The sequence below is a fragment of the Squalius cephalus genome (assembly GCF_949319135.1).
Source record: "Squalius cephalus genome assembly, chromosome: 1".
NCBI lineage: Eukaryota > Metazoa > Chordata > Actinopteri > Cypriniformes > Leuciscidae > Squalius > Squalius cephalus.
In genome coordinates, this window is record NC_137122.1 from 28,094,633 (window position 1) to 28,108,721 (window position 14,089).

The window sequence follows — 14,089 nt, forward strand, 5'->3', positions numbered from 1 at the left end:
TAACATTTGAGGAGGACTCTTAATATCACCAAATCATAAACTTTCAACACAAACACCAGCAAATATAAAACTGAAATAAACTTGCCGTATTTTGGCTTCTCTTCCATATCCATTTCAGGTTAATATGCATGTACGAACTGTGGTGAACTGTGGTGAACTATTCTTCTTGGTGGTCATGCGTTTCAGTCCACAACAAACTGCAGAGCAGACTAGCGAATTCATACGAGTCATGAGAGAGAGCTTTGATTGGCAGTTATTTTAACCAATCACGGAGCTTTCTGCTTCTCTGACAAGTGGCGTTGAATGGCCAGTAGAATCCTGCTTTGAATCCTACGTCCAATCTTTTCTTTTTTTTCTTTTTTTTTAAGGCTTATAAGGGATTTTTTTTCTACTCTCTTTATTGAACAATTATTCATGTACAAACGATAAGGCAATATTATTAAATCTTTACATAAAAAAAAACATACAAAACAGGTGCATGAAATAACCACAAATACACAGAAAAATAAATAAATAAATAAAATAAAACAAATAAAATAAAATAAATAGCTAAGGTTTTTCTTTTACATCATATTCTTCTATGGTGGAAAAAAGACTAATTGCGTTTTTCTTTTTTATCACTTTGAGGGCTTTTGTATAAGAAACAAATTCACCATGAAATGCACAGAACATTGGTTTCATCTTTAGGTATTTTGATTTGTGAACATAAAATTTTCCAAGCATGAGGATATTGTTAACCAGGAAGTTTTCTTTGTTATTGTTCATTATAAGTCCATAGATAATGTCCTTTGAAGTGAAGTCTTCGAGGTGAGGTATCTTTGGGTAAAGCCAGTCATAAATATCAGACCATAAGGCCTCCACATACATACAATGAAAAAACAGATGCTCCGTGGTTTCAGTATCATCACAAAATAAACATTTATTTCAGTCAAATCCAAATCGAAGTCGTAAATATTCACTCGATGGATATATCCCATTTAAAATTTTAAAATTAACTTCTTTAACTTTTTGGGGTAAAGGGAATTTTAAATATTTGGTTCTATTAAAGCATGTGAATGGTATATTTTGAGAAATAATGTGAAATTGAGTTTCTATAAGCTAATATAGGAAAAGAAATGTTGTTGAATTTGTTTTGTTTGAAAGTGGGCTTCATTTAAAATCACGGCCTTCAACTAAAAGTGCTGGGATATGTGGGATCATAGAGACAGAATAAGAGAGAATTTCTTTAATTAGGCATATAACAGAATTAGGGATGGCTTTAGTAATAGATTCAAATTTGGCCCGATTGCATATGATATAATTTCACTATCAATTCAATGGGACACTGACCAAATACCTTTCTCCATCCAGTTCTTGTCAAACAGTGATTTGTTCCTAACCGTAATATATCTATTATTCCATAATGGTGTATTGTGTGGTGTAAAATTATGATTATATAAAATCTTCCAGTATAACAAAACCTGTTGATGAAATTTGGATAATTTAATTGGCAGACTTTGAACGGTGAAATCACAACTTAGTAAAAATTCTATTCCTCCTAATTTCTTAAACAATTCTCTGGGAATATGAAACCAAAAATGATTGTGATTTAAAAAGGATTTCAACCTTTTCAGGGTCCCATTTATATAATCAAAATCAATGGCTTGTAAACCTCCATCTTTAGAATCTTTTGTCATCTCTACCCTTCTAATGTAATGTGTTTTCTTCCTCCATATGTAACAGTTAACCTGATTTATTTTTTTAATGGCTCTATTTGAAATAGCTATTGTGTATGCAGGATATAGTAGGGAGGTTAAGTGACTTTTGACTTCAAGTCATGATGCAAAGGTCCCCTTTGGTATGGAAGTACCTTAGGGCCATAGAAAAAAAATTATCCTAAGACACACGTGAGATCACATTTTGTATCTTATATACGCACATTTTTTAAAAATGGCCGCCGACCATACTTGAGAGGCCCATATCTTTGCTTCTGTTATAGCTATAATGACAAATTTGGTATCAACGTGTACAATTTTGGGGTCAAGGAGTCCAATAAAATAGGTTCCAAGACTTAAAAACAATAATGTTGTCCTTACCATGACAGTTGGAGGTGAAGTATGCAATTTTTTATTAAAAAACACACGCCAAACACAGCGTTTCGGCGCCAGAGGTTTTTTCCTAAAATGTTCGATTTTGACATCTTAATTTCAAAAGGCTATATCTTAAAAGTGATAAAAGATAGAGACTTTCTGTAAATTAGAGAAATATTAAGGATGACCCAAAGTTTATGTAGGGATTACATTTTCCCATCTAATTTGCATATTATGACGTCATTATGGTGGCGGCCATCTTGGATTATAGAATTTTCATGAAAAGTCACGTTTAAATGATAAAATTATCAAATGCAGCACTTCTTTCCCCCCAAAATGTCCCTCACCTTCTGTATGCTATATTGCACAATACTGAATGCTCAGGTAAATAGTAAGTAGTAAACAAACTGTGTAAATCATTACTAATAAATGGTAGAAACAAACCGAATGCAAGTAGTGGTTGGCCTTTTGCTGTAGAGATTTTCTATTTACTACATATAGTAAATCGTCCTCATTGGCCAAGTACTCAAAAGCCGGCATTCCCATCAGCTTGCGATAGACTATGCATAATAGCCCCTCTGCCCCGTGTCACACCGTCTCTGCTCCTGCTGGGAGCAGCGCGGGCAAATCTGCCTCGCGCGCGCGCCGAGTGTGCACAGCTCGGACTACTGTCATTGTCATTGCGACTCCCCACCCTGCCTCCACGTTGCCCCCTAACTGTCCTATGAATACTTCGACCTCGTCTAACATACCCAGTGGCATTAGACAAACAAAGTCTCCACCACAATACTGTCGCCGCGATTGTGGAGAGGCACACACGGTACTTTCACTTTCAGAATCAGGCAGATATTCCCCTTCATAATCAGGGTCCACGAATAGAAGACCCAACACTTCATTGCGGGTAAGCTTTATTGATGCCATTAGATATAATAATAATAATAATAATCTAATGCAAATACTCGCTGACGTTGACAATATTGCTCTGATAAAATGGCTCACTCGCACACTAGCTCCACTTTTGTTCGCACTGATTCAATGCACTCAAGCTCCACCGGAGGTGGGAGTTGAAGATCTCTCTGACAGGAGACTCGGTCAAACGTTCCCAGCAGACCCTCACAGTACGCTTGGGTCTGCCGAGTCTGTCCAGCTTCCTCCCCCGCCATCGGATCCAACTCACCACCAGGTGGTGATCAGTTGACAGCTCCACCCCTCTCTTTACCCGAGTGTCCAAGACATACGGCCACAGGTCAGATGAAACGACCACAAAGTCGATCATCGACCTACGGCCTAGGGTGTCCTGGTGCCACGTGCACTGATGGACACCCGTATGCTTGAACATGGTGTTCGTTATGGACAAACTGTAACTAGCACAGAAGTCCAATAACTGAACACCGCTCGGGTTCAGATCAGGGGGGCAATTCCTCCCAATCACGCCCCTCCAGGTATCACTGCCACTGCCCACGTGGGCATTGAAGTCCCCCAGTAGAACGACGGAGTCCCCAGTTGGAGCACTTTCCAGCACCCCTCCCAGAGACCCCAAGAAGGCCGGGTACTCTGCACTGCCGTTTGGCCCGTAGGCACACACAACAGTGAAAGACCTATCCCCGACCCGAAGGCGCAGGGAAACGACCCTCTCGTTCACCGGGGTGAACTCCAACACATGGCGGCTGAGCTGGGGGGCTATAAGCAAACCCACACCAGCCCGCCACCTCTCACCATGGGCAACTCCAGAGTGGTGAAGAGTCCATCCTCTCTCGAGGAGTGTGGTTCCAGAGCCCAAGCCGTGCGTAGAGGTGATCCCGACTATCTCTAGTCGGAACCTCTCAACCTCACGCACAATCTCAGGCTCCTTCCCCGCCAGCGAGGTGACGTTCCACGTCCCTAGAGCTAGCTTCCGTGTCCAGGGATCGGGTTGTCGAGGCCCCGTCTTCGACTGCCGCCCGATCCTCTCAGCACTGACCCCCTTACGGTCCCTCCTGCAGGTGGTGAGCCCACGGGAAGGCGGCCCCACGTCGCTCCTTCGGGTTGAGCCCGGCCGGACCCCGTGGGGGGAGGCCCGGCCACCAGGCGCTCGCATACGAGCCCCAACCCCGGGCCTGGCTCCAGGGTGGGGCCCCGGCTGCGCCATACCGTGCGACGTCACGGTCCTCGGTTTAAGAGGGATCTAATGTTTTTTCAATCTTTAGGGCGGACTGACATAGGAAGCATAAACTCCAGTCACGGCATTCCATTATGGCTAATCTGAAAAAAGAAATGAAGTTGCTTTAACATCATAAGAGAGATAATATGAGCATTAACAAGCATTCGCAAAAGTAAAAAAATATCAAATAATGAAGCTAACTAACTAGCTAGCAACATGTAGGCTATGTGCTTGCTTCAATAAAAATGACGCTAACTAGTCACTAGCTAGTTATGATGAAGCTAACTAGTTACTAGCGACCTAGTTATAATGAAGCTAACTAGTTACTAGCTAGCTAGTTACTAGTTATCTAACATTAAAAGCATTTTTCTATTTAATGAGGAAGTCATACGAACCTCAAAGTGTTAACCTGTCACCTCTGACCTTCAACAGCTGTCACAGCTCCTGGTGCATATGGGATGTGTTGTTGCAGGAACTGATTTGCTATAGGCTACTCCTGACTGGTCGAAATCTCATGCTATTTAGGACAAATGTAATGTACAGAAGTAGCTGCACTGCTTAAATACAAAATTAAAGTTTTTGAAGGAAAAGATGAGTAAAGTCGCTCTGATGACACAATTCTTATGTGAAATGTGCATATGTACCCCCAATTGTCATGGTATGGGGAATTTTTTTGTTTTTTTAAACTTGAAACCAATTTTATTGGATTCCTTGACCCCAAAAATGTACACTTTGACACCAAATTTGTCATTATAGTGATAACAGAAGCAAAGATATGGGCTCTAGAGTATTTTCGGCGCATTGGCGGCCATTTTTGAAAAAACCTGTTTATTTCTGATACAAAGTGTGATCTCACTTGTGTCTTAGGATAAATTTATTTGTATGACCCTAAGGTACTTCCATACCAAAGACGACCTTTGCATCATGACTTGAAGTCAAAGGCCTATTTTTTGGGCTTAACCTCCCTACTAATAGATTAATCTCGAAATGCTTTCCATTTTAGTCAAAAATACTCTACCTAATAAGCTTATATCACGCCATGATATCGTAAGATACAAGGTAATGGAGCCTTTTATACATTTTCGTGTTTCTTTAGAAATAAATAATGGATAAACGCCTCAGATGTAAAGTTATTCGCTGTCAAAGTGACGCCAAAATGAATGGGAGTCAATGGGATGCTAACAGCAGCTGAGCTGATCAATGGCGGCGCCCGGGGAAGCTTCAATGTTTTATTAAACATTGCCCCCCTGAGGAGAAGGGTCTGGCTGCAGACTGTGGGCGACTGGAGCTTCACTCCCAAACAGGAAACACGTCACTTCCACTTGAAAAATTCGCGGGATTTTTACATCCCACATATACTAAGTTCGCCGTGGGGAAACATCAGCGATTTTCTCCCCTTCTTTCCTGCACGCGGCAACTCTCTCCGATCGGTTACATCCAGCCGCAGCCGATGTCGAACACACCTATTCAAACCAGGGGAAGTAAAAGCTCACTGTGATTTTGTTCTGTTCGCTTTTAACGAATCATCAGGAAAAGGTCCGGTTCAAAAGAACAACTCGTTCGCATCAAACACGTAAGTTACTGTTTCAGTTTTAGGTGAGGAGAAAAGTTTAATACGATTGCTTAAAATGTCTTTTTAGTATTTAACGGCGTGTAACTTAGTTGTTTTGTATTTGCTGATGGACACAATCCGTCCTAGTGTTTGTGTAGGCTTATTCCTTGTATTACAATGTTCAGTATTTTTATTTATTTATGTTGATGCAAGAAAAAAGGGAAGTTGCTCACTTCAGAGCCAATAGGTGGAGCTCGACGTCCAGCTTACTCTCTCTGGACATCTCTGGGGCTTGTACCATGATGGTAGTTGAACAAACTACCACAGAATTAGTTTTGAGTTAACAAAACCAAACCAGTCCAACCAGGCTTTGTTGGCACCATGATGCTGATCATCAACTTTCTCTGTCAACTCAGGCTTTGATCCTGAGCTTAGGTGTGACATCAGCAGCGAACAGCCAATCACAGGCTGAGAAAGAGTGAAACTGAGATTCATTTCTCGCGCGAGAAGCAGCGCGATTCACTTCTCTCTTCTGCAGAATATTAAAATATTAAGAATTTAAACCAATTTACGCAGCAAGAAGAAAATAGCTGTCTTCGAAAGAGGACAATTAAAAGAAAAAGTCTTGCTATAGGCTATCAGTGCAAGTAAAAGTTGTGAAGTTATACAGTTGATGAAGGTATAGAGAGAATTGAACATTTAAGCTCACATGTAGTCATTTTATAGCTTTATCTATTGATTCTAAAGTGTAGGCTATTTATATTACCTTTATATATTTATTCATTTAAACTGTGCGTAATGATAATTGATAAACTAAAATTGTACATGTGATCAATTAAGTGTATAGTATATCTAAATCATACAAAATTATTGTTCTAAATAAGCATTACTAAAAGCCAGACGATTTTGTCTTTTAAAAATCATTTGCTGTGTAGTGACCTTTTAATTTAGAGTAGAAACAGGTGGAGTGACTTTATCGCATCAGACATGTAACTTTGCTCACAGCTGATTGGTCCAATTTCAGTTTGGGATCTCATACCTCGAATATAACCTGCCCTGGACCAGGTTAGCCGTGGAGCGTAAGGTACTATAAGCGATGAACACTGCTATAAACCAAACCACTTTCATGGTGCCTAAAACCCAGGGTTGGCGCAAACTAAACTGAAACAAACCTGGCTAGCCACCTAAACCAGCTTCATGGTATAGGCCCCAAGGTGTAGCTAGATGTGATTTAGGTTGAGCCACACCCCTTAGATCCACAGAGGTGGAGCTTGACTATGGTTCTGCTGTGAGCACCACCCACTTGATTAAATACACATGAGCAAAAACACCAGAAGGAAAGAAACTCACTTGTCCGAATTTTTACTGATTTTAGGCAGAACGTTTCATTTTAGTAGTTGTTACGCATGTATATCTCAGTGTAGATTTTGTTTAGAAAGTTGAGGGGAAAAAAACAAAGACCAATTGTAACTGCTTAACATATTATTATAATTATGTTTATTAATAATAATAATAATTATTATTATTATTATTATTATTTATTATTACAAATACTTAATATTATAATTTATAATTTAGGCTAGTTTTGCCTGTCAGTAATTGTCATGTGTTTAGCGAGTTGCATAACGTGTTCATGCATGAGGTTTGAATATTGACCTTCACATGGGATTGTATTTACATTAATTGTATATAGACTTGCTGGATATTCTTCTAATCAACATGTTTCTTCTGTCTTCATTGCTTTCATCTTTTGGATTAGGTTTTCAAGACTTGCAGTTTTTCAGCCACTGAATGAAAAGAATGGATCAGCTGCGTAAGTTTAAAGTGACACTCCAACTCATGTCCACCACAGACTAGCAATTATAAATGTAGTTCATACGCAACTTTCTGCATTAGCTCACAGTGATGCATAAACTGATCTTCAACTAATGTCATTTTTTTTGTCATTTCAACACATACTGTACAATGCAAAACTATGGAAGCTTATTTATGCCACAGAATACAAAAGTAAAAAAAGAAAATGGTGACTTTTTATCTCAGAATTCTGAGGGGGAATAAGTCAGATATAAACTCACAATTCTGACTTTTACAATTACGATTAGTTTTTATCTCACGATTCGATTGTAACTTTATATCTCGCTATTATGAGTTTATATTTCACAATTCTGATTGTGAGATATAAACTCGCAAGTTACCTCCTTTTTTATTTTTTAGGCAGAACTGAGCTTCCAATCAAAACTCCACTGGCGTATATGCGCAGTCAACACGACTCTTAAACTCAGTCTGGAAAAACTCCTTGAATGGATGTTTCCTCTCTGCAGTATTACTCACAGTGCATAATGGGAAATATTCTGGATTAACTGTCATTTGTTTTTCAGATGCTCAATTTGTGGACTGTCACAGAGCAGATCTCATCCAGAGGGTTACTGCTGTGATGCCCATTGCTGATGGACTGATCGCTGTTAAAATAATTCACCCTGAAACATACTCAAAGATTCGGGCAGCTGCTACAAATATGGATAAAATGAGAGAGCTCCTTATGGCTCTAAACTCTGACAAAGCAAAATCTGCTTTTTACAGTTTGCTTAAAAAAAATGACCCTTTCCTGGTTAAAGATCTTGAACAAGAAGGTGAGAGAGATTAGGAAATACTAAACATTTAACAAGGCAACAATACCAAACACATATAAGGCAAAAACCCAACTGGCCATGGCACAGATTTTAATGTCATTTTTTTATTTCAGATGCTCTATTTGTGAAACGTCACAGTGAAGTTCTCATCCAGAGCGTTACTGCTGTGATGCACATTGCTGATGCACTGAGAGACGCTGCAATAATTCAGCAAGAAATATACACACAGATTATGAATTCGTCTACAGATGAGGATAAAATGACGGTGCTCTTACATGCTCTAAGCACAGATGAAGCAAAATCTGCTTTTTACAATGTGTGGAAAACTAAGAGTCCAGGCATGCTTGAAGAGCTTGAACGACAAGGTCAGAGAGATTTAGTAATAGTAAACATTTTTCAACACATACTGTACAATGCAAAACTATGGAAGCTTATTTATGCCACAGAATACAAAAGTAAAAAGGTAACTTAATGTTGACTTTTTATCTCAGAATTTTATCTCAGAATTCTGAGGGGAAAACAGTCAGAATTGCGAGATTTTTTTCTTACAATTACAAGTTTTTATCTCACAATTGTAATTTTATATCTCCCAATTATGAGTTTATATTTCACGATTCTGACTTTATTTCTCGTAATTCTGAGTTTATATCACAAATCGGACTTTTTCTTGTATTTGAGAGTTTATCATATACTTTCTTATATCATTTATATTTTTTTCATCAGTAGAAATTGAACCTCCCTCTAAACGTGCCAAAGTACAAGAACAAGTGCAAACTATCAAACAAAAGACTGAGGAAAAACAAATCCCCAGGAGGAACAAATCCTCCAAAAGACATGATACAAAACTAGAGGAGCTGTTAAAAGAGACTGACATTGAAAAAGTAGGGAATCTCTACTTTTATAAAGATGAGAAGTACATGATTAGCCCTGGAGGAAGCGGCACACAAGTATATATTGGCTTGAGTGAAGATGGCATTGAGGTGGCCATTAAACTAATAACAAAGAACCCAAAGAACAACAAACACATTGCAAATGAACTGAAACATTTGCAAGATCTGAAGCTTGAGAGCCAGTATATCGTCAGGTATGTGACCTTTGCAGTGGATAAAGATTTTTACTATCTTGCAAGCCGGCTGTGTGAATACGACCTAGTGGACTACATGGACGATCTTCGTCTGCAGGAGCAAAAGGACAAAGACAACGCTTTGAGGAAAATAGTGAAGGAGATGCTTCTCGGCCTTCAAGTTCTTCACCGTGCTGGAGTCATCCATCGTGACATAAAGCCTAGAAATGTTTTGATAGGTACAAATATTTTTTTTTAAATCTCGGAATAATACAAATGATTATATACGGTTGACTTTTACTTTAAAAAGCGATAACTCGCCCAAATATTTTGTCTTCATTTAATCTCTTTCACCGTAAATAATGCAATAAAGGTTTGGAACGACATGAGGGAGAGTAAATAAGGTTAGAATTTAACTTTAATTCAACGTATTCAAAACTAACATATTTCTATTATTAGACGTAGAAAAAAGGGCAAGGCTGGCTGACTTTGGTATCAGTCGTAAACTGGAGGAGGGAAAATCCACAGTGTGTACTGTTAGAGCTGGTACACGAGGCTGGGAGGCAACAGAGACCCTGAATCAGACCGAAAAGGGCCGTTACAAAAGGAGCTCAGACATCCAGGTTTGTGAAATACAATGAATCAACTGCAGTCATGCTAACATGAGACCATCTAGCTAAGAGAGGAATTGATTATCAGTTCAGTTAATAGAAATCTTGATTTCTTGCACTTTTCCAACTCTAATCATGTCCAGTGGTTAGTAGTACTGTGCAGTTTTCCCTGTTAACTGACAAATGATCCCCATTTATTGTAGGTGGCGGGAATGTTGACCTATTACATCCTCTCTGATGGGAAACATCCTTTTGGAGATGACATCTTCTGTGAGGGGAACATTTTAAAAGGGGAATATACTCTTGACGATGTCCAAGACAAAAAAGCAACGGATCTCGTAGAATGGATGATCAACAAAGACCCAGAAAAGAGACCAACTGTCGACAAGGTGTTAGATCACCCTTATTTCTGGGATGATAAAAGGTAAATTGTAATTAATGTTTGATGCTCAGGAAAAAATATGTTAAGAAAAACTTCTGCTGCTTATTCTTGCTTTTCACTACTGAAAGTGGCAGTTAAATGACACTGTAAGGTGTTTTTTAACTATTATACTTATGGTAATGATTTATCTTCTGCCTAGTCTTTCACTGCATTCTTTTACTCTTTTGCTTCTTTCTCCCATTATGTGTTTATTTCCAGTATTACAGTTGCTGTTTCTGCCTGATACTCTGACAAAAGTTGCTCTTCTCCTCTCATACTGAGACACTGGCAGGATCTTGTTTCTAGACTTTGGCTCTGCGTTATCTTGGCATCTATCTATCTGCATCAGTTCTTGAGATGTCTCTACAGTGTGCTGCTTTGCTGCCTGTTAGTAAGAGTAAATTGCTATATCATCATATTAATAAGAGTAAAACTGTGTCAGGGAAATCCTCTATTGATAAATTCCCTGACTAGCCCTGATATATGCACCAGCTTTTTTCTCTGAAAGTAGGATTAGATCAATGTGTAGAATTGATGTGGACTCACATTTACTGTATGCCTTCACAACAATGTTTTTCCTTCAGGATAAAGGAGGTCCTTCACAATCTGGGTAATAAAGAGGAAGTCCAGGAATACAAGAACTATGAAAGCAATACAGAGCTTTATGACACTGTACAGAAATACACAAAAGGAAAATCCTTTTCTGATTGGAAGTCAAAGGTGAGTAAAGACTTCTTCAGCAAACGTAAGAGATGTGTTTTCCTCTCCTTGCCAAAGGGTGTGATTGGACCATTAACAGCAACTTCTCAACTAGCAGGTAGCGACTTCAAATTGGGTTGTAGCTCTGTTCTGATTGGACAAAGCTGAAAACAATGCTAAATAAATAGTACAATGTAACTAACCATTAAATCAAGTATATTTAGGATAATAAAAAAAAAAAAAACACTAGGCTTATCAACTTTTACAGGGAGAGGAAACACTTCCCAATTCTTTTGTTGTTTGTCAAAAGATATCTTACAAATTCATTAATTATGCCCTCATAAATCATGCAATAAACTGAGCAAGGCAAAGGAAAATACAAACCAGACCGCATTCATAGATCGGCATGAAACTGAAGTTGCGATAGTCTTTTGTTTATATTTATAGTGTAGGTCTATATACAAGTGTAAAACGGATTCTTAAACAAGGAAAAATGTTGGGCGGGACTTGATGGGGACATAAACACAAACATAAATATTGAATATTGTTATAATTTCCCACTTCTATAGATTTACATATCTCAACTATGTCTCTGACATTTGTATTAACAATTTGAGAAGATTGCAAAAGTATTGGATGGTTGGTTAGATGGTTGTGGTTTGCTATTTGGTGGATCTCATGTGAGTGACAGAAGAGATGGGGGAAGAGGAAGTTATTTTGATTAAAGATTGGGGGGCACATGAATGTAAAAAAAATAATATGGATAATGGATAAATCATTTTTAATAAATACTGCAATATTCACTATAACCTATTAAATGATTATAAAAACAGTGTTGTATCCTCTGGATGTTTGCTGTCATTGTTTCCTGCACTAAGATTTCTTGATCTAAGACTCCAGCTTTGTATTTGCAGGCTCCTAACACATGGACAAAAATTGGCAAAGGTCTTCCCAATGACTTACTTGGTCTATTACGGTATTTGCGTAATGCACTGGGACATCAGTAAGTACAAAAATACAAAAAAAAGGGAGGGGGGATTTTACAGGTTTAACAAAGACAACCTAAGTTTTTATTGTTGGATATTATAAATTCAATTGTATATGCTATATTGTAAGATATGACTGTTCTAGTTTGTTTCCAATAGGGAAAAACTCTTCTATGCAGAGAAGATGATTGATGAGTTCCCAGATTTCCTCATCAGTTTACACCGGTTGGCTACTGACATGGGTTGGGAATATTGAAGAGACTGAGAAATTTGATGCAGACAACTATAGCCACTTCCACTGCTTTGCACTTAATGTTGAATAATGATGTTTTTATAAATCCCCATCGCCAAAATCTAAACTCCACAATATTGGTTTCAGCTCAATGCTGTTGATGGTGGTTTCGAGGCCTGCGTATCTTTGCTATCATGTTTTTGACTAAAGTCAATATTGACATTTTTTACTTGCTGTTTCAAATTAGTAATGTAATGATTTTAATACATGCTTTGCTCCCTTTTCCATATGAATGTCATTCATATATTGTGAAAGGGTTTGTAAAAGCAGCAGTCTATAGTCACGTACCAATTCAGAGGCTGTATCATTCGAAGGCCGATTGCATCACAGGGGCCGATGAAGGTTGTCCCAATTCAAAGGCTCATTTAAAATGATTTCTTCGTTTCCCATGAAATGAAGGATACAACAGATGGATCCTTCGCAGCCTTGCCTACCCCAGAATTCATTGTGCGCCAGTTTTTGTTTCGAGGAATTGCCGAATTACACTTACGCAAGTATTGAGTTTCAGCTTACTCAGATATCTAAAAAACAAAAATACATAAAAAAATGTTTTTTATAGCGGTTCAAATGTTGACAAGTCTTACTAAGATGCGATTATATATAGTTTTACTCTTTATTATATACAGAAATGGACCATGATGAAAATATTTAGACAGGTTGTGAACCCTGTTTTGTTTTCAGACAGTTTTATAACTTAAAGTCTAGTACAAATGTTACTGTCACTCATCAACGGCAGCTGTCACAGTTGATAGGCGACAAGAACAATCCTCCGTAGGCTAGAGTAGACCGTCCCATTTAACAACTCTGTCCGACCTTCGAAGGATGCAGCCTCTGAATTGGGACACAGCCAATGACCTTCTGAAGATCATTACAAACACCTGTAACTTATTCAAGTTTTTAAATTGTGTTTTTGTACATTTCATGTAGCCTAACATGTTCTAATGGCACTTATAGTGTGGTTGTGTTTCTTTGTATTTTTTAAATATACAGTGTTTTTTTGTTCTACTATGAGTTCTTTGGTTTTCTTAGTGTTGAGCAACAATTGGGAAACACTTTATTTTACAGTGGCCTTGTTACATATGTTACATGTATATTAATAACAGTAAATGCATAATTACATGCAACTAACCCTCAACCAAATCCTAATCCTACCCCTAACCCAATAGTAAGTACATGTAGTTGCTTAACCCTTTACCTGTCACCCCCCTTTTTGAGAATGGACATTAAAATGCACTATTCAAGCTTAAATGGTTGTAATTCAAGGATGCTTTAGAGTATAGACCCAAGTTTGGTCTTGTTTTAAAGGGAGAAAATAGCAGATTATAACTGAAGTGAAAGCACTTCAAAAAATTAAAGTATGAAAAAGTTATGGAAGTTTAAATTTACATTAAATCAAATATAATTTATTTAATATTTTTATTTTATATAAAATATATATTTTACAAAATATGTTTTACAAAAAAATTACTATAAAATCAAAGCCATAAATCTAACTAAGTTGTGTTCCAAATTTGAAGTTGATATCACAAAAATTGAAGTTCCCATGAGATTTTGTTTAGGCGTATTACCAAAAATAGCCACCGGGTGACATTGAATTCCATTGAATTTAACTGTATGCATTCTACC

The 14,089-nt window shown here is 37.9% G+C and overlaps 2 protein-coding genes across 4 annotated transcripts in view; one reads left to right on the forward strand and one right to left on the reverse strand.

The window, feature by feature from the left end:
- The window catches only part of LOC307158264 (choline transporter-like protein 2), a 119,223-nt gene that overhangs the window by 22,430 nt on the left and 82,704 nt on the right, over nucleotides 1-14,089 (reverse strand). Inside the window, exon 1 of one of the 2 annotated variants that reach the window (XM_079870693.1) lies at nucleotides 86-225. In XM_079870693.1, the coding sequence (XP_079726819.1) occupies nucleotides 86-113 (28 nt within the window). In that variant the 5' untranslated portion in view covers nucleotides 114-225. Of the gene's footprint in view, nucleotides 1-85; nucleotides 226-14,089 lie in introns of those variants that run through there. The other variant, XM_079870691.1, reaches the window with a different exon arrangement.
- LOC307158311 (uncharacterized protein) lies at nucleotides 5,530-13,162 on the forward strand. 2 transcript variants are annotated; one of them, XM_079870749.1, is made up of 10 exons: nucleotides 5,530-5,782; nucleotides 7,521-7,574; nucleotides 8,140-8,391; nucleotides 8,505-8,756; nucleotides 9,115-9,693; nucleotides 9,914-10,077; nucleotides 10,269-10,489; nucleotides 11,071-11,206; nucleotides 12,100-12,188; nucleotides 12,331-13,162. In XM_079870749.1, exons 2-10 carry the CDS (start codon nucleotides 7,553-7,555, stop codon nucleotides 12,425-12,427), a joined length of 1,812 nt encoding a protein of 603 aa, XP_079726875.1. In that variant the 5' UTR covers nucleotides 5,530-5,782; nucleotides 7,521-7,552; the 3' UTR covers nucleotides 12,428-13,162. The 2 variants fall into 2 exon arrangements, with proteins under 2 accessions (XP_079726875.1, XP_079726874.1); XM_079870748.1 differs by having other exon boundaries at nucleotides 5,545-5,782; nucleotides 9,118-9,693.